Here is a 22,124-nt window from a genome sequence, read left to right as displayed (position 1 = left end):
GTTGACGAATATCTCAACCCGTAATGATTGTTGTGAACAGGGAAACAAGAAGCCCTGACAAACTACAAAAGCTATTTTTCGGGACGTTATTTCATTTTATTCAAAGCTTGTAAAACGCTGACATTTATTTTTGTCCCTAATGTATTCTACAGAACATGAGCTTTCGTTTGATGTATCATTCATTGCCATACCCCTTTTCTGTTCCGAAACTATTGTAATTTAAACATAATATTTTGCATCTTATTTTCTACCCTAACTCCCAGTTTCGGGCATAATTGTATTTTTCCAAATTATTGTACGTTGTGGTCAGGATATTCACTTATTTATTCATGTACATTTTTGTACTAATCCGAATTCAGAATTCAGTGTTCCAACTGTCTTGTTCTTCTCTCACTTGCGTGTTTGCCAACCAATCAGCTTCTAGAATAGTTCTCTTTCTACCCCATCTCGAACTCACGCGTACTAGACTCAAGGTTAAGTCGCTCAGCCTATCGCGCCAAAGTCATAATCTAGACTAGGCAGATCAAGGTCAAGTCGTAACAAAGTATCGACGGGGTAAAAGCGATTCAAGGTCATAACAATGATAAAACAACTAAGCATCTTTGCGAAATTTGAGAATGAGGTTTTGCTATGTATACAGCTAAAGCAATTGGTAAGACATCGATTCAAGTAGATAAATTTCTTCCATAGAAGTATAAGTCCACAGAACAGCTCACTTTCTTCGTTACTTCAACTTCATAGTTGATTTCGCACTGGAAACAATGATATAACAAATTATCAGAATGGGTTTTGTGGAGAGTTTTAGAAATTTCACAGGTTGAAATCACCGTTGGATGCCGGCTCAGTGGTCTAGTGGTTAAGTGCTCGCGCGTGAAGCCAGTAGGTCCTGGGTTCGAGTCCCGCGTGGTGCGGGATCGTGGATGCGCACTGCTGAGGAGTCCCATACTAGGACGAAACGGCCGTCCAGTGCTTCCAGGTTTTCCATGGTGGTCTAGCTTCAATCGACTCATGATATAACAAATTATTGAAAGTAAACTATGAGATCATATGAGGAAAATCAATGGATTAGGTTACCTCATAAGAATGGCTAGGAATGCGGCAGTAAAACAATAGCTGAATTCGTTAATGAACACTTTCACAATAAAATAACATGTCATCGATTCTTTAAAACCTAAACGGGGAAAAGTGTAGCAGTAATAATTATTGGAATAACAATAAAATGTATTTTGCTAATTAATGCAAAAATTGATAAGATATACGCATACAATAAATTTAAGATGAGAATAACATTTCCACAAGAGAGATAACACTATGAATCTCACACAGAAGAACAGAGAAAAGTGAGACTAAATCACAATGTTTTATAAACAAATGAGATCAATGTGAAACAAGCACCTTGACCATAGCAGAGAAAAAAAGGTGAAGTGTTCAACGTTGGAAATTTAATAAAGCAAGAAAATTGAACTACTCTGCACAATGATCAAACAACGCACAAAATGTGAAAAGATTAAGCAAGAAGCACAAGTTAGAGGAAGGTAACAAATTTAAACTAATCGGCAACTAGATACCCAACTGAACCAAAATAATTCTAATTAGGAAACAAAGAACAAAAAATGCTTTAGATTTTTAGGTCATCCATAAAATATTGAAAAGCACAAAAAGTAATTAATAGGTTCCTATTTTTTTTTTATTACTTTTATGTAAGATAAATGATTTGAAAACAGAGGAAAAATATGTAGAAAAGGAAAATTATAAAGAACATAGAGTTCAGGATAAGGGAAATTTTAATACACAGGGGATGCTATTGATAGGTCTTTTAAAAATGTTTCTTTTTTAATAATTTATGATTGCCTTGGACGTTTACGAGCCCAACATCGAAGAGGGAGTTGTTGTGAAGCTAAACTTCGAAAGCACTCATTTAGTAGACGTGGACGATGTCGAACCAGCTGTTCATAGCCTTCAGTTTCGCACACATCATGAGCATGGCTGGGAAAATAAGAGACACTTCATTAGTTTTTTCGTTAAAAAAAAAGATAAAGTGATTAGCTTAAAATAAGCTTTTCACAAGTAAACACGGTTTGTATCTTTCCTAGATCGTTCGTTACAAAACATCCAAGGAGAAAATCGAACCAGAGACATTAACAAATGTAGTCATTACTACCACTTTAATTTCCGAACATAAAAAGTAGTTAAATGGAGCTTATCTTGAAAGGTCACCATTGAAAAATTCCGTGCTTCTTACTCATACTCACTGAATCCGAAAAATGTACATAAATGTAAGGGATCTTTTATCAACTTATTATTCATAATAAAATACGTTACTTCCATTGAAGAGAAAACGCAGTGACACCATTAATGATGGTAGATTCATTGGATATTTATTAACTTTCGGATATTATTGTAAGTTATAATGGGGTTACGTTGTCTGTAAATTATAATCATATTTAAATTATCTCTGTTGGAAAGATCCAGAAAACCCCTCGAAAAAAGGCTCTGGAAACGCTGAGAAACATCTTATCCAATCAGCATCCAATAGAAGTTTTACCAGAAACATCTAGAAAGTCAAGTCACATACTGGGTTTCTGATTGGATGATTATCCATACTACTATTATGTTTAGTAGCGTTCCAAAAATTCCCGAAAGGCCAAGGCCAGACAAAATACTATAAATATCCTAGATTTTCAGTATACAAACGAACAAACAAAAGCGTTTCTTCCATATTTCGCGCCTTTTCTCTTATGTTCAAGTCGCTGTATAGATTAAACCTGGGGGTTACTAGAGAGCTTAAGAAACCGAATCTAGCGTTCAATTAGAAGACTTATCACTCCCATGTTTTGTTTGTGTTACTTTACTAAAAAGATAAATTTAACATATGTGCTGCCTACTTAGTTGTGTTGTCTTTTGATGATACTACACACAACGTCGAACCGGACATATTTGCATCAAGTTGTCATACAACATTAGCACAGTGAGATAAAATTATTTCAGGACGAATTCCAGAGTAGAAGTAGTGACAGTATCAAATTAAGTAGGAAGAATTAAGTATAGAAAAAGAAAAGGTGTAAGATTTCGGGACTTCTGTTCTCGAGGAAGATAAAGAGTAAATGTAGCTGCGCCATTACGAACGATTAATAGCAGTATCACCCAAACTCTAACAGTTGATTACGATAATCACGCAGACTTCAATCAGGTAGTCTAACCTATTACCGTGCTCAGTCCGCTTATAGATGACTTCGAAGACTAGTACTCCCAAATGCCTTGATATGATCGAGGGTGGAGAGAGTCCCCTCTCCTCGAAATGCTCTCACATGGACTCGCGTATACAGCCATTACCGAAGAAGTCCTACCCATCGCCTTCTCTCGGCGAGGATGTTCTTTACGAAATTGAGAGGATGAAAAGCGGATGCCCGGTGCTTTAATCGGGTTGGTAGGTACGGAGGATTCACCAAGGGGAGTTGAAAAACCCTGAATCCAAAACAATGGAGCAGCCTTTACACAAATCGAATAATAATTACAACTTTGAAAAATTATTCACGCCTCGATTTACATTCAGACAAACAATATTCACAATCAATTGGTGTTGGGGACGTTAGATCCCCAGAACTCACTTTGAAAAGGACCTAATTTTGTAATTTTATTTAGAAAATTTGAATTTCTTTCACCTTCATGTCGTATTTCCCACTATTGGTTCGTTGTGTCTTTTAGTATGCTATTTTGTAACTCTCCCCAAGGATGGTTTTGTGCTGAATATATACGTTTTGATTTGTGCTTGTTATTATCGCTCGTTTTTTGGCTCTTGTGGAATATACTTCCCCATTCCAAGCCCAGACTTCTTCCTCTACTTAGCGGGGCTGGGACGCATCGAATAGCTAGCTTATTTGGTCTTCTGGTCACCGAGTCTTTGTTGCGTTCGCAGATTAAGTGAACTCGTAATCGCTTCAAACCTAGCAAATTTGGCGACGGAGTTGGCGCAAACATGGATCCTTCAAAAGTAGAACAGTTGCTCGAGCAGCAGCTAGAACTAATGCAAATGTTAGCAGATGCAAAGCTTACGCCTAACACGAAACCAAGGACTTCTAATACAACTGCTACTGCACCATCAGTTGATGGAATCGCTAACAGTATCTCCGAGTTTCATTATAATCCTGATTCCAGTGTTACGTCTGATATGTGGTTTCGACGTTATGAAGACTTATTCAAATTTGACTTAGCTAATCAGGATGATGCTTGGAAAGTCCACTTGCTGCTTCGAAAACTGGGTACTAGTGAATTAGATGGATACTGAAACTTAATTCTGCCTCTAAACCCACGTGAGCACTCATTCTCGGATACCGTCCAGTCATTGAGCCAACAATTTGGAGATAACTCTTCACTGTTCAACGCACGTTATCGATGTTTGAAGCTGACTATGAACGAAGACATTGATTTTCTCACGCATGTGGGTATCGTCAACCGAGAATGCGAACGCTTCCAGTTGAAGTCGCTTACTGAAAACCAATTTAAAGCCCTTATTCTCATCTGCAGCCTTCAATCGAAGAAGTTCAGTGATATTAGAACACGTTTGCTAAGTCGATTAGACCAAGACCCTAAATTGACACTCACTGATATTGCAAGTGAATATCAACGTCTAATGAATTTTCAGCGTGACACTACGATGGTCCAGCGTGGTGGTCTAGATCGTACCGAAGTTCATGTAGTCCAACAACCACCTAACCCGCATAAATCTGCCCCGACTACACCTAGTTCCGGTCAACAGGCAAAAACAAATCCTCTTGCCCAACGATGGCACTGCGGTGCATGGCATTTTGTTCGAAGCTGTCCATATAAACAACATCGGTGCAGGAAATGTAAAGCTGTGGGTCATAAAGATGGGTTTTGTCAAAAAAAGAAGATGAACAGCTCCAGAAGTACCAGGAAGCCTGTCCCTAAATCCTGCAAAAATTATTTGAGTCTAGTAGCAACCTGTCAGAACTAAACCCCAGGTGAGAGGAAATTTATTACCCTTAATATTAATAGGCATCCGTTTAAATTGCAAATAGACACTGCATCTGACGTGACAACTCTCACGAAAATCTTGGATCAGAATGGGCAGACCACACACGGTGCCAACAACACAGAACAAAAATCAAACCAATGGGAGACACAACCAAAACAAAGAAGTAAACAATGATAAATTTAAGGTCAACAAGAACCAATCAACATCGAGGTGCACAGAACAAGCTGTGAAACACATATGGAGAAATTCGAACACTTCACTTCTATCTGAAGTTTGTGCTGATGATGTCGTTCAGAAGAACGATGAAAGCTCCACGACCAAACCATCCAGCTCAGAGAACAAAACTCCATCAAAAACACAGAAACCTCGTATTGCATGCGGTAATCACCTACGTTTGTTGGGACAACTAGATTGTAAAGTGTCTTTTCACGATTCCACGTATGTTACATAACGCCAGCTGATCTAAATTAACTTGGTTTAGATTGGATCGACCAGCTGCATTTAGCTGATGTCCCGTTAAGCACCGTATGCCATTTGGTGGAACAACCCCATGAACCTGAAGCATATGCAAAGAAGCTAATGACGGAGTTTTCAACCATTTTCCAGCCTGTATTGGGTCAATGCACTGCTATGAAAGCAACGCTTCGGTTGAAACCTGGAGATAAGCCTGTCTTCCGTCCAAAGAGACCTGTGTCGTATGCAGCATTATCGAAAGTTGGTGAAGAACTCAATCGCTTACAACTAAAGGGAGTTATTACCTGTTTCTTATTCTGCTTGGGCAGCACCCATTGTGGTTATTAAGAAAGCAAATGGTAAAATATGAATATGCGCTGATTTCTCAACAGGTCTTAACGCAGCTCTAGAACAACATCGTTACCCGTTGCCAGTTCCTGCAGATCTGTTCACTATGCTAAATGACGGAAAGTTTTTTGCAAAGCTGGATCTTGCTGATGCTTACTTGCAAGTGGAAGTAGATGAAGCATCAAGAGAGCTGCTCATTATCAATACTCATCGTAGGTTGTTTCAGTATAACTGCCTACCTTTTGGAGTCAAGACTGCCCCATCTATCTTCCAGCAACTGATGGATACCATCCTATCAAGTATATCGGGGGTCGCGGTTTATCTCGATGACATCTTAATTGTTGCGACATTAGAACAGCTAGAGGGACGCACGACATTGGTACTGCAACACATCAGTGACAACAGGTTACAGTTACCCCCGGAGAAATGCCAGTCACGTGCCACGTATGCCTGAACACCGATTACCACGACGCGCAACGATGACTAGTGTTGTGGATGGTTGGAAGAAAGTTAGGGGCGGTCAAACCAGAATGTGGCATCAGTGCTTGAATTCACTAACTTCTGATCTGATCCATGTTGGTAGATGCAGACTACTTGGTTGGGATCCACGAGACTATCGTAACCAGTGGTTGGTGAGTGTGACATAGCTCAGAATCGATCACAATGGAGTAGATGTATACACTTTTTGTCTTCCCTTAAACTATGAGATTAAAATTATTTCATATCTTCATTTCTACGAACTAATTCTTTCTTTTTGTACTGTATCGTTATATAAAATCTTTCATTTATTTATTACACCATTGAACTAACTATTTCTATGAATTCGGTCTTCATCTTGCTGTGTTAATGAGGTATGGAGACTTGGACTGATGTATATATGTGACTGGTTCTACGTTGTAGCTGACTGAGTTCCAGCACGTATAGCTCAAATAATTCATTACGATAGGCAAGCCCGACCACCACGTCAAGGTAGCAGCAACGGTCGGGACTGGTACAAGTACTGTGTGTGTAGTTGTTTGAAGAAGTTCAAGCTTTCCGTAAAATCCATTTTTCACTTCATCCGGGCTGCAGTCAGTGAAGACGTAGGCAAAAATGACGAGAAGGAAACGTGTGTCCCAGCCCTTCCGAGTTCTTACGGAGCCGTTTAGCCAAACAGCACATCGGCGACTGTTAACACTAATCCATTCTAATAGTACTTGTTCTGCACTGACTGAATCTGAATATCTCCTTGGTAACGTTAAGAAAGGAACTAGTGACAAAGTCAAGTATACGTAACAACGATAATCATTGTTTTGGTTTTAAAGTATGCTGTAATCCAAAAGACTGATACGGCATTCATCCAACTTGCTGGAAATCTTCCTACACGCTACGTTCCCAAAGCTGGTCGTTTCACTGAGTCTTCTAATTGATTTAGAACAAAACAACTTAAGTTTGGTAGGCAACTACGATTACTGATTGCGAACTAAGGTTTTCAAAGAGTACGTGGTACAAGAAAATATTAAAAGATTGAATGCAATCAAAAGAAAGCCAAGGGACTTATGTTTTTAGACCGCTGACCTAAATCACAAAGAACGTACAATTTTGAAGGAACCGATACTCCGCATATAATTCAACTCCCATTACCTATAGTTACAGTAACAGACGTCAGAACAGACCTAGTTGGACAGAGACTTACCTCCTAGAAGGCTGGGTATTGACATATACAAATTAGTTACAATCTACTAGAAACTTACAGCATTATGAATTCTAGCGTATGTGCTTTCAATTGTTCTGCATTATGCATATCAGCAAGTCCAAATATATCACACGCATTCTCTACAGAAAGACTTTCCACAAGAGCCTCTTCACACATTGTTTTTAATCGTTCTAATTGGTACTGAAAAATTAACAACACAATTACAAAACGAAATGAAGCAGAAATTTCAAATAAAAATGTAATGAATGAACTACTTTTTGTAGGGTTATGGAAACTGTAGAATTACATTTGAGTCATGAACCGATCAATGTTAGATCACCACTGAAAACCTAAAGGCAAAGGACGACCGTTTCGCCATAGTGTGGGACTCCTACGTAATGAGCATTTACGAACCCCACGCAGGGGTCGAACCCAGAATCTTTGGTTACGCGCGAACACTCAGTCTTTTAACCACTGAGCCGGTATCCAGTGGAGTTGGTTGAAGTTAGATATTCAAATCTACAGCAGTTCATATCTTTCCAAGCAACATCTGGGCTAACTTAGTTTACGAAATTGACCAAGTGTGGCCTCAGTTGTTCCCGGAATTTACCTTTATCTTTCTTATCGCTGAGACCAACTTTAATAGGTTTTCTCAATGTGGCTTTTCTGCGTCTAGTGAAGTGCAAGCAAATATGTGCTCGTATGAGAGCATGATCGGTCTCAACATGTACTCCAGAACGAGCAGCAGTCCGCTTTCAAGCCTCTCTAGCAATGACTGATGAAAATATGGTCTATTTGAGCACATCGTTGGTTTGGTGCAAGGGGTCGCCATGTTAGACGATGTATCTCCTTACGCTTAAAACTAAAGCTTGCTAGAAATAAACGATTGTCTGAGAACAGTTGCAGCAGATGGCCACTATTATCTGTTTGCTGAGTCAGAATACCATAATACCCACCTAAATGTATTTCTGTTTGGTTTAAGCTATCTACTTGGACATTAATCACCTTCTACAAGTCAGTCAGTCAGCTACAATATAAGACCAGGCACATATATGCATTGGTCCAAGTTGCCACACCTCATTAGCACAAGATGAACTCTAAATTCGTGGAAGTGGTTACTTCAATGGTAGTAAAATATAAAACAAAGGTTGCGTCATCACCTGAACTAAAAATAGAGAGTGAAGTAGTTGAACGCCTCGAAAACTTGAATTATCTTGGAAGTCTGATCAGCCCTAAGGGGTTGGTGTCTGACGAAATCTCAGCACGGATTCGAAAAGCTCGTTTGGCTTTTGCCAACTTACGTCACTTATGGTGAAGGAGAGATATCCGTCTATCAATTAATGGACGAGTATACTGCACGGCAGTCCGTTCTGTTCTACTTTACGGATGCGAAACGTGGCCATTAGGAGCAGAAGGTAGCCACAAGCTACTAGTATTTGACCACAGATGTCTTAGAAATATAGCTCGCATCTGCTGGGATCATCGGGTAAGTAATAATGAAGTTAGACGCAAGGTATTAGCGAATGATGGTAAATCAGTTGATGAGGTTGTGAATCTTCGTCGAATGAGACGGTTGTCCAACGTGATGCGTATGCCTGAACACCGATTACCACGACGCGCAACGATGACTAGTGTTGTGGATGGTTGGAAGAAAGTTACTTACTTACTTACTTACGCCTGTTACTCCCAATGGAGCATAGGCCGCTGACCAGCATTCTCCAACCCACTCTGTCCTGGGCCTTCTTTTCTAATTCCATCCAATTCTTGTTCATTTTTCTCATGTCTATCTCCATTTCTCGGCGTAATGTGTTCTTTGGTCTTCCTCTCCTCCTTCTTTGGCCTTCAGGATTCCATGTGAGGGCTTGTCTTGTGACGCAGTTGGGTGCTTTCCTCAATGTGTGTCCTATCCACTTCCAGCGCTTCTTCCTGATTTCTTCCTCCGTTGGGATCTGGTTTGTTCTCCCCCACAGTACGTTGTTGCTAATAGTGTCCGGCCAATGGATCTGAAGTATTTTGCGTAGACAATTGTTGGTAAACACCTGTATTTTCTGGATGATGGCTTTTGTAGTTCTCCAGGTTTCTGCCCCATACAGTAGAACTGTCTTGACATTTGTATTGAAAATCCTGACCTTGGTGTTGGTTGACAGTTGCTTTGAGTTCCAGATGTTCCTCAGTTGTAAATATGCTGCTCTTGCTTTGCCAATCCTCGCCTTCACATCTGCATCAGATCCACCCTGTTCATCAATGATACTGCCCAAATATGTAAAGGTTTTTACATCTTCCAAATCTTCTCCGTCAATTGTGATTGGATTGGTGCATTCTGTGTTGTATCGGAGAATCCTGCTTTTCCCTTTGTGTATATTGAGACCTATTGCTGCTGAGGCTGCTGCTACACTGTTCGTCTTCTCCTGCATCTGTTGTTACGTTTGGGATAGAAGGGCCAGATCGTCTGCGAAGTCTAGATCATCCAACTAACCTTGCCTGTATGATATTGACTATCTTCTGAGGCACGCCGTAGTGTCGAAGAAGTTTCCATAGTGTTGGTCTGTCCACGCTATCAAATGCCTTTTCGTAGTCAATGAAGTTAGGGGCGGTCAAACCAAAATGTGGCATCAGTGCTTGAATTCACTAACTTCTGATCTGATCCATGTTGGTAGATGCAGACTACTTGGTTGGGATCCATGCGACTATCGTAAGCAGTGGTTGGTGAATGTGACATAGCTCAGAATCGATCACAATGAAGTAGATGTATTTTTATTTATTTGAACACATAAATACTGGTACAAGAGGGCACCAAATATATATGCGCCACACAAAACAATGAGAATTTGAAAAGGGGAGAAAAATGAAAAATAAGGAGCGTAAAAAAAGAATAACGAACAAATTAGTGTAATAATAATAATGAGGGAAACGAAAAGGTACGATCAGGAGAAATCTCAGTTAAGGAAGAAGCAACCACTTTTTATGGAGAAAGTAAAATAAGGTTACAGCAGGATCGCCACTGGCTTCTATTCTGAGCCATACCTGATAACGTCTCTAGCCACTGTGTTGCACCATCTCCCGGACCCCAACCTGGGAGTCGTGAAGGACCAACACAAGCCAGGCCTTTACAGCTTTCTTTTATACCAAGACACCACGTCATACATTGACCACTTCTCCGCTTCTTCCAACCAGTCCGAGTCGGCAAATAATGCACGACGAGGAATTCTCTGGGACGACATTCATTGAACATGTCCAAGCCACCGAAGTCGGTGTTTCAAGATGGTGACACTAATTGCATTATCATCTCTGTGCCCGAATACACGATGCCGAACCTCTGCATTACTAACATGGTGTTGCCACTGGATGTCAGCAATCCTTCGGAGACGACGATGATCGAACACAAAGAGTCATCTAACATCCTCAACTCGGAGAGGCCAGGTTTCACAAGCATAGAGCGAAACTGCTCTCACTGACGCGTTGTAGATCCGACCTTTTACAGTCAGAATAACATCACGAAGGCGCCGAAATGGCCCAGATTGGCATAAGCCACTCTGGCTTACATTATACGTGGACTGATCTCATCACTCACGCCACCACCAGCACTTAGGTAGCTACCCAGATACAAAAACTTCTCAACTACTTCTATCTGCTCACCATCCAAGGTGAGTACAGGATTAGAATCCTGCCAGTAGATGTATACACTTTTTGTCTTCCCTTAAACTATGAGATTAAAATTATTTCATATCTTCATTTCTACGAACTAATTCTTTCTTTTTGTACTGTATCGTTATATAAAATCTTTCATTTATTTATTACACCATTGAACTAACTATTTCTATGAATTCGGTCTTCATCTTGCTGTGTTAATGAGGTATGGAGACTTGGACTGATGTATATATGTGACTGGTTCTACGTTGTAGCTGACTGAGTTCCAGCACGTATAGCTCAAATGATTCATTACGATAGGCAAGCCCGACCACCACGTCAAGGTAGCAGCAACGGTCGGGACTGGTACAAGTACTGTGTGTGTAGTTGTTTGAAGAAGTTCAAGCTTTCCGTAAAATCCATTTTTCACTTCATCCGGGCTGCAGTCAGTGAAGACGTAGGCAAAAATGACGAGAAGGAAACGTGTGTCCCAGCCCTTCCGAGTTCTTACGGAGCCGTTTAGCCAAACAGCACATCGGCGACTGTTAACACTAATCCATTCTAATAGTACTTGTTCTGCCCTCAAACTTAGTGCTATGCCTACATCCGTCAGCCCACAAGAGCTTGCCGTCGCGTCACCAGATAAACAGAGGGTGTATCTTGTCAGCTACCCGTTTTGGCTGGTGAGGTCAAGTGAAATCAAATGGTTTAAAGTCGACGTAGGAGAAATAATAGGAATTAAAGGAGAATGATTATGAATAGTGATCTGGTGTGCTGCTAGATGCATGAGGGTGATTGTTATTCCCCGGCTGCTCACACCACAGAAGAATATTTCTTCTTGAGAGATCTGAAAATGTGATGGCCCTAACGACCTGAGAACGTGACCGCAGAGCCCAAAAGACGACTGCTTCAGGACGCCGCGCACGGCCTTTTCACAGGATGTTTTTGACTGTCGTCACACTCTCTACAGTTAAGAGTACGACTTTGTCCTAGGACCTTGGGTTTGCTACTTTTATTCTTGTCGTTCTGCAGCCGGCCTGCCGACCATGGTAGGACCTTGAGGAACGATTGTTCCAACCAGTATGGCCTGATTGGTTCATCACTATATGCAAGCTCGACTACCACATCGAGGTAGCAGCGACGATCGGGAAATAACAAAAAACCTATATACAAGTAAATTTTATTAGACTATATTTTGTAAACTTAACTGAGTACAAAATACAAACAGAAAAATACCAACCTTGTCAGCCGCAGCCAATAACTCGTGAGCAAGTCGATTCATACCAACAACTTGTCCCGTATATATGTATCGCAAAACTTCTGCAACGGTATCTGGCTCCATGTCCGTGATTTCCACCCTATTCGCTCTGGACTCCTCCATGCCGTGTCCAAACATCGCGGCAAAAACTGGGCTTCGAGCGGCTAGAATAGCTTTGTGTGCTTCGAATTGGCGAAGTACAACACTGGAACTTGAAGCTCCGTTTACTGTTGAACTACTACTATTACCGGTACCCATGCTAGAACACTTCACAGTCTGGTTTGTTGTACCCAACGAGCACGCTGTAGAGCTCGATGGAGTAGCGACGAGATTAGAATGAGATGAAGTGGTTGAAGCAGCCTTTGAAACTGTAGCCAAAAGTGATGAATCCCGACTATTCCGGTTGCGTGGACGATTCGAAGTTGTGGTAGTTGAAGTAGTGTTTCTTCTACGTGTACTACGCCGTACACGACTAGAAGTACCAGAGGTTTCGGCTTCAACAGACTCCTCAGTATCTTCAGATTCCTCTTTCGAATTAAATAAAGGAGTAGATACAGTGTTGACAAGAGAGCTACTTTGACTAATGGTTGTGCTACTTGTAGTTGTACTACTGCTTCCGACATCCGCGTTATGTCCAGCAGTTTGTTTTATCTTAACGCTTGAAGTGGAAGATGATGAAGAGTCAGTAGTTGTCGGCAAGGCAGAAGATGTGGACGGCACTGAACCGGACATCCGGCACCGATGAACACCTAAAAACACAAGTTATATCATCAGCGAAATAAAATTTGCATGTATCTTGACTATCATCGAAATTTTTTAGATATTATGACACGTCAGTAAGCTTTAAAACCATAAACCTCTCTTAAAACTTATTCCAGAGCACACCCCCACTCAATAAACTTAGTTTAGTCCTGATTTCAAGGAATATAGTTGCTAACGTGATAAAAAGGGGGAAGATAAACAATTCTTCTACATGAAAGAAACATATCTGCTCCTTGTCAAGTGCTTTACACAATCTCTGCAGATCTTATTAGGATCAGGCTTCTTCCTGTTAATGTCATATAATACAACAGCAGACCTCAATTGTAAGCAACTACTATAGGATTGTGATCAATGTTTGAAATAATTTCATACTTAAGTTGGGTTCATTCTCAAAATACGAAACAAGAAAGTAAACTTGCTTCGAACTCAAACAAGCAACGTATAGGCCAATTAGGAGATCCTTTACTTACCATTTTTGGACGAAGACCAGGTGCCATCGGAAGTCCTCTGACTGACATCACAAATACCATTTGATTTCACTTCTTGGTCGTCACGATTTGTGTGCCCTTGAGTAGAAACAAAGCTGGAAGATGTGGCTGAACGCCAATCACCATTAGAAACATTGTTAATTGAATTATCTAACGGAAATTGTTTTACTGAGGATGGATCTGAAGCACCACCCGTACATGGGACTAACAATGGACTAGGATTAGCAGAAGCAATAGGAACTATTACACCTTTAGTTGGTACATTCGTTGTTGTGGCCGGAGTCAGTGTTGAGGACATAACATGTGTTAGTTGATGATTAGGATAAGATGAAGTACTGGAAGCATGATTATCACTGGTGGCTAAAGTTCGATGACTTGCTGTAGCTGCTTCTGCTTCACCTTGTTCGTTATTATTATTATTACCATTAGAAGCTAAATGAATCCCATCTTCAACCAGGAAAGTTAACTGTGATTCTCTATAACTGGATTGTGTATCCTCTTCACGTTCACTCTCATTCTCTTGTTGTTCATCTTCATCTTCGTCATCGTCATCTTCATCATCAAATTCCTCACCTTCATCTAATTCATCTTCATCTTCTTCGCCTGTTGATTCGTAAGCTGAGAATTTAGTTACTTGTTCATTTACAGAACTGAAACCGGGTAAAGTATGACCTGAGGTACAAGAATGTTGGTGTACATGAGATATAGAACAATCACTTAAACATTTCCCATTTGGTGGATTATTAGAAACAACAACTAAAGTAACGTCAGTCAGCAGTTGTTTAAATAACAAGCTTCCAATATCTTCATGTAAATTGCATTCTGGAACGGTGATAGGCTGATTGTTAACCTGTCCACTTTCCGAAAGAATCTCGCCCACGACTGAAACCTGAGGTTTTAATGAAAACAAATTGTTTATACATTGCATTACACTGTGGTGAGTTAGTCGGTTATTATGAAGTTAGAAAAATAACGTTAACATAGGCATGCTTGTTTTTAGATTTATTTGCATCAATACTTAGTTTAACATCACATATAATTGAAGTATTTTAGCAATTTTGACTACGAGAGGATTCTACGTTAAAAAAAACTAAGCCAGTCAAACATATCTTTGTATTATTACAAAACAAATGGCGCAGGTGCATCCACTCTTTGTGTTCTCCCAAATTCTAATCATCTGAATTCTTCATGTCCCTTTTTTTTCTTTTTCCAAATTTACTTTACTGGATTATACTCATTGAATAACGTCTTCAAACCCTAATCTTTCCTATCACTGCATATACTTTAACTACCTCTACCACTATAGGATTTGAATCGACAATTGTATCTCTGTTTTAGTGTGATGTGGTAACCTGAACTGATGTACGTACGTACGAAGTTCTACGTCGTTGCTGATTGACTGATTACAAAACGATTACGTCCATCATAAACTGGAAGCCTGTTAAAGGAGAATACATACTACACAGTCAGAATGTGACTGGAAGCTCACTACGGGAACATGAACCCGGAATATGAATCAAGTAAGGTATAAAAAGTATGTACGATAACAGTAAACACAGGTTTACACAGAAAGACAAATAAATTTAAAACTATTATGTGCCTTATAGAAATGCTTTCAAAAAATACTTAATTAGTTGCTATAAATCAAAGTGCTATATCTGTTTTTACTGTAAATACGAATGTAAGACTCAAAACGATGACAATGAGAAGTTTTCTTCGCCAAACCCTTATTTACCGCCCCGGGTACTTCATAAATTAGAATCACACATGATCGGCTGTGAGCCCCATTTCGTTTATGAGATAACACACTTGCAGATAAAAAGCACAACCAAGAAACTTGCAGAAAAGTGAGACAGCAAATCCACAAACATGAAAACACATCACAATAAACAAGAACCAAATAAAATCATTCAAACATTCCGAAAAAAATAAGACGACACAGTGAAGGAAATCTTATTTTCGACGTCATTAGGCAAGCCTATACATGTGCATATGTAGATGTTAAACATAATGATTACTTAAAAACTGATCAAAAAAAGTAATTTGAAATATCAAACAAAAGTTACAAAATAGCTTATAGGGCAACGAGACAGTGAGCTGGAAATAGATCATAGATGAGAAGTATGAACAAGAATCGTTCATTTCATGGAAATACAAAGTGAAGGAATGAGTAGGTATCAGCTCATTAAATTAAGAGGGTTTTTCAAGGTAGTAGTAAAATGAAGGAATGAACAGGTCATTTTGTAGAATATAGACCAGGTTTGAGATGAACTGGTAACGTTTCTGCGACACAATAGTTTTAAATTTGTATCCTTGTAAACCAAACTGTTTAACTTTGTAGATTATACTTAAGGTGGTGGGTTAAGACATATGTTTAGTAAGCCTAACCAACGCGTCTCGGCGGAGTATATTTAGTGGTTTAGGGGTGAGTTGGACGGTACGAGCAACCAAACCAAGAAATTGAATTAATTTACGGAGTCGTCGACTACTGATTTAATCCATGACGATAGATAGTGACTACTTAGATGTAGTTATATGATAACCACGGTTAGTGATTAAAAACTGGGTGGTAAAACTTAATCGTTCACAATAGCGATGTATTCCAACCATAGTTGCTACCTTAATGTGGTGGTCGGGGTTGCATGTCGTGATGAACCAATCAGGCCATACTACCTGGAACAATCGTTCCTCAAGGTCCTACTATGATAGGCAGGCCGGTTACAGAACCCGAGATCATCTTGTTGACGATCGAATCTCTCACATCTTAATAATTCTTCCATACCCTGACTAACCCTTCTCATATATCTTAATCACCACGCATCAATAATGCTAATTATTTGAGTTTACTTAATGATATATTTCTGGTCTCCTGAAACCACGCTCTAAATCACATGTTGGAGCTTTTACTGTTAGAATTTTGTGTCCGATAAGACAATAGGCTTTTTTGGCTAGGACTCTAGAATCTTGCACCATCGATATATGCTGCGTCACCAAAACGCGCTTAAACGACCCAACTAGTCATTCATTTGACCTCGCATTGTCAATATAAAAAACCGGCACGATTTAAAATTCAAGTATCTTAAAACCCCACTGTTACTTCCCGTGGTCTCGCTGGTGTAGGGAAAGCACTAAGTTCTGAGGCAGAATAGGCTTTCCTATATACTGGATCCCAACAGACAGTCGCTTGTGCGCTGTTCGACTAAACGGGACATTAAGAACTCGAAAATATGGGGATACATGCCGTTACCTTTCCGTTGTCTTTGCCTACTCTACCACTGGTTGAAGCTCAGACCAAGTTAACAGTGAATTTTATAGGAAGCTATCTAACCTTCTTCAAAAAGCAAAACGCCCTGATGTAGTAGTAGTAGTGGTAAGTGATTCTAATGCCCAAGCAAGTACAATAAACCAAACCGAACCCCACTTAGGCGGATCTTACGGTATTGAGGCTCAGCGAACAGATAGTGGTGACCATCTGTTGCAACTATGTTCAGATAACTGTCTATTTCTGGCAAAAACCAACTTTAAATATGAGGAGAAACATCATCTGACGTGGTGACCTCCGCGATCGACTCATCCATAGACTCAAATAGACCACATTGCAATTGGCCATAGTTGGGGGGGCCTCGGTTGAAGACTGTCGCTCATCCTTGAGCACATGTTTAGACTCGGATCATGACCCAGTTCGAGCACATATTTGTCTGAGTCTTAATGGACGTAGAAAAGCCACAACAAGTAAACCCCTTAGTATCCAAACTAATGATGAAAAGCTAAAAAAATATTCCAGGAACAACTACAAACGGAGCTAGTCAACCGTGAAAATGATATCCACCCTGAAGTAGCCTCATATAATATTCGAAAAGCTGTGGAAACAGTTATGATATCTACTCGCAACTTAAACCAAAAGGCTAGGAAAACTCAGCCCATTTCAGTGGCGTCTACATAACTGATGGATCCTCGGAAACTCATCCCATCTGACCATGAACACGATGATCAGCGGAGGAAGTTTAAACGTCGGTTGGTATGATAAGACTTGTCAGGGAAGACTTTATCTACTGATCTGATTTATGATATGAGTTGAAAAGCCGTAATGGATGGTATTAAGATCTTGAATGTGAAACATATAAACTGAAGGCATTTACCTCAGTGTGGTCAGTTTAAACCATGTCGCCAACGATCTAATTAGCCCACTAGGGAAGCGGAGATTTTAATCAGTGCTGTTAAACGTATGAGGGTATTTACCACTTACTGGTTGCCCACACTGTGGAAGGGTTCTTCTACAGGCACCTGAAAAAGAAATTGTCAGAGTTGTTCTCAGTGACCTAAGAGCGTGACCACAGTGCCCAAAAAACAACTGCTTCAGGACGGTGGCGTACGGCTTTTTTGTGCTAGCTCTGTACTTGAGACCCTACTGACTGAGACGAGAATCCGTGGGAAAAGGCGAAGTGTGTATTTTTTAGACCGACCTTTTCTAACCCAAACCTTCCTTTGTGGGAAGGCAGCATCGCCTCAGACACTAGTTCTCCAAGAGAAACACCTTACTGCCGTCTAACTCCCCTACAGTTAGCAGTACGACTTCGTCCTAGGACCCAGGGTTTGCTGCTTTCAGTTTTGTCGTTCTGCAGCCGGCCTGCTAATCATGGTAGGACCTTGAGAAACGATTGTTCCAGCCAGTATGACCTGACTGGCTCATCACTACATGCAAGCCCGACCACCACATCGAGGTAGAAGCAACGGCCGGGGACAGTATACAGTGGACAAACCAGCTTGATCGGCATAAATAAGAATACAACCAGAGACGCTAAAGTTATTAATCATTAATATGTCATTTAGCAAGTACAAAATTATGTGCTACACTGTGAGCCGCGTTGCTCGTGTAAGGGTCAATGACAGATCCTAACTGCCTAAACCCACGTTGTTGGAATGGTGTTTAAATGTGCAATGTTCTGCTTAGGAATTAAGGGCACCAGCAAAATTAATAAGAATCAGGACAGAAAAAATCGATCTTCAAATGGTAAAAAGAAAGAATGATCTTCATACCTCGCATAAAATCGTCAAGCGGTCATTTGGTAAAAGACCATTGGCTTCATCCATGAGAACATCTCGACGAATAAACTTCTTGAAACCCCAATCCTTGCCTTGCACAAACCTATAAGCGCGTTGACTTTCTTTAGATAAGATGGAGGAAATTAGTAGGCGTTACTATCAATACAAACCCATTGCTTTTGTTTCCTCGCGCTTTGCATTCAGGATAGAAAATTTAAACTTTGCTCTGGCCTCGCTTTTAGTTCCACAATTAACCAGTAAAAGATACAGTGATAAATATTCTCTGCTTTCTTCATCTAAGCCCTTTGGATTTATTCTAAGACACCTTGATAAGTAGAGGAAACACAAACAACATAAGAATAATGCTGTAAACTAACCATTTCAACTTATCATTAGGGCCACAAGAAAAAAATGAGCTCTTTACAACCTCTCCCATCTCTTCGCGACAAAAGCTAAAATTGCTTATCGTCCAAACGTATTTCATCTTCGTTACACGCACCTTTCGGAAGTATAGAGAATGGTAGGAAGGAATGAATTACTTGCGTATGACACCAATATTCAGCAACAACGGGAGGAGGACTGAGAAGATCCAAAGGAGGTGGTGAACTAGTTCGACTAACAGTAGCCACTTGACCATCAGTACTATCCAATGTAGCTCTTAAAGCGTCCATGGAACTAACTATGGATGAAAACAAAGAAATTGGGTAAATTTATGAAAGTTTATCGATTGTACTAGAAGCGACTGACAAAAAATTGAGTTAATCAAAAGTGAGTGAGTAAAATTCCTACTTAAATGATCTATTCGACCACGCCAATGGTAAGATTTTGTGGCGATATCTGTCACTGAAAAACATGTGAGTTTATGAAGCGCTATTATCTGAAGCGGTTATATACGAACATAATAAGCATTCCACTAGAGACTAAACTTATTTGTCAACTGGAGATCCTCATTTTAGAAAATGAGAAATAACTTACGACAGGCACAACTTTTGTTAGTCTAAATTGCTATCCCTAACAAAAGCACAAAGAAAATCAATGATAGGCGAACGTAAATACTAACACTAGTGAGTAAAAGTAGAAGATATAAGCACAAAAAGTGTTTGACCTATTTAGTGAAATGTGACATTCTTTCCGACCACTGGAGTATTTTTGAATCCTTCTTTGGTCTATGTTCGAGACAACTATTTTTAAGAAACTGAAATCACACCCGGATAACCTAGAGGATGATAACTAAACAAGATATTCAAAGACCTGGGTGGTCAAAATACGATAGGTTTAATGACTGATTTGGCCTGATATCGCATCTAATCCATTTTACGAAAGTAGAAGGCAATTATCAGTCTGAAGACTGCATGATGATAGCAAATCTGTAATTCCTTCTAAAGATCATTACTGCGTCAAGATCCATCCTAATTATTTTCGTCAATGAATGACAGCATAAAGAAATATTAAGTAAAACAGCCAATATAGATAGGAATCAACGCCTGCTTGGTATGCTCCACAGTTCGAAACTAACTATATGGAAAGTAAGCGAATAGAAATACCAGTATCAGTACTAGTGAGTAATTAACTATAGGGAACATATTTTGGGAGGAACATGAAAATTGGGAGCGGCTAACTTTAAAATACATTACCCAAGGTTTGTAACCTCAGATAATTTCTAAATATTTTTGAAAAACGACAAAGGCTTATAAAATATTTTATTCCGGCCATGTAACTGAATAAGTAATAGTATGGCGTATGAACCAATTGTTGGTCACCGGCTACCATGGGACTGCATCTCCTTACGATGCTCCACTGTCTTGTGGATCAGACCTTCAGGACGAAGGCTCGGGGTGCGGCCCTCTAAGAAAACCACTTGCTTCGGTTTGGGCACCCGGGCAGTATCACAGCCCTCACGCAAATCAAATGAGATTTGTTTGGCGCATATGTATTTGGTGCCTTGTACCAATATCTATGTGTTAAAATAAATAAATAAATAACTTTGGTCCAGTTCAGTCAAAATGTGTGTAAGAGTTTAACTTCATCTACGTCGGTATGAGCTAAGTAGTTTCACTAACTCTCAAAGTAAATCCAAGCCGATGTAAAAGGTACCGAGAGAAGATGGTCTAGTCGCATACCACGAAATGCAATGCAGGCTGGCATATAGCTAGAAGCCATCACTACCAAGTGGTATAAGTTCACAACTGTCCGGCAATGGGTCTGGAGAGGGAACTCGTCGTCAACAAGATGACCTCAGGTTCTGATAGAAGTATGAGAGTGGTTGTCACTTCCGGCTGCCAACAACATGGGAGAATATTTCTTCTTGAGACCTGAAGAGGAAGCTGAAATTGATGATTCCAGCGAACTGAGAGCGTGACCGCAGTGCCCAAAAGACAACTGCTTCAGGACGGTGGCGTACGGCCTTTTCATGGGAAGTTTTTGACGAGTTAGCATCGCACTTCAAAATAACTTACTGACCAAGACGAGAGTCCGTGGGAAAAGGCGAAGTGTGTATTTTTTAGACCGACCTTTTCTAATCCAAACCTTCCTTTGTGGGAAGGCAGCATCGCCTCAGACACTAGTTCTCCAAGAGAAACACCTTACTGCGTCTAACTCCCCTACAGTTAGCAGTACGACTTCGCCCTAGGACCCAGGGTTTGCTGCTTTCAGTTTTGTCGTTCTGCAGCCGGCCTGCTAATCATGGTAGGACCTTGAGAAACGATTGTTCCAGCCAGTATGACCTGACTGGCTCATCACTACATGCAAGCCCGACCACCACATCTAGGGAACAGCAATGATATCGCAAAGGTATCTACAAAGTGATATCCTAAAATAGCCTGTATATTTTATGTTCATTAGGTGTAGCTCCCCAAATCCTGAATTACGGTTATATATATGTATATATATACGTATATATATATATATATATATATATATATATATAGAGAGAGAGAGAGAGTAGTGGTACATGTTGTATTATTCGCTGTTTAAATAATGGTGGATGGTTCGTGTGTTTAAAACGTAGGTACACAGTGACAGTTTAGTTAAGTCTGGTCTAGGACTTCTCATAGCCACTCACTGCTGTTTATTGCTGCTTATGTAGGGACACTTACACTCAGGAAAGCAACATATGTTGTGGCGCCTAATGGACACCTACTCCATTTAGAAACCTAAAACAAACTCCAATATCCAATGTAGTTATCAACAAATCTGAGTCAGAAAGTTTTCGGCTCAATCTGCTGATGTAAACAGACAACTGTGTGCTTTAAAAGACGTCCAAATATTAAAATATAGGTGTCTAGTGAGCATAGTTCGTGCGGATTTTATGGGTAAACTAAGGAAGATCTGATGGAACGAATTAATATTCCACCTAACTTGTCATTCGCTATTCCTGACCAACTGAATCTGAACATTGACAAGATGAGAAGTTGTAACCTCCAAACGGTTATTGTGAACTCTTAATGATGATTAGCTGCCAAACATGATAATTTA

At 40.1% G+C, this 22,124-nt stretch overlaps 1 protein-coding gene across 1 annotated transcript; it reads right to left on the bottom strand.

The window, feature by feature from the left end:
• Nucleotides 1–58: 58 nt before the first annotated feature.
• Nucleotides 59–21,790, bottom strand: MS3_00007151 (uncharacterized protein). The gene is made up of 9 exons (XM_051215406.1): nt 21,746–21,790; nt 19,190–19,329; nt 19,028–19,149; nt 18,821–18,975; nt 18,645–18,772; nt 13,590–14,496; nt 12,340–13,106; nt 7,531–7,673; nt 59–1,986 (listed from the first exon to the last, which is right to left on the bottom strand). The coding sequence occupies exons 2-9, from the start codon at nt 19,319–19,321 to the stop codon at nt 1,842–1,844; spliced, it is 2,499 nt and encodes an 832-aa protein (XP_051065907.1). The 5' UTR covers nt 19,322–19,329; nt 21,746–21,790; the 3' UTR covers nt 59–1,841.
• Nucleotides 21,791–22,124: the final 334 nt, after the last annotated feature.

Source organism: Schistosoma haematobium, chromosome 4, assembly GCF_000699445.3.
Source record: "Schistosoma haematobium chromosome 4, whole genome shotgun sequence".
In the NCBI taxonomy this organism is placed as follows: Eukaryota; Metazoa; Platyhelminthes; class Trematoda; order Strigeidida; family Schistosomatidae; genus Schistosoma; species Schistosoma haematobium.
Note: the sequence above shows the minus strand (reverse complement) of the source record. Positions and strands in the feature narration are given on the sequence as shown.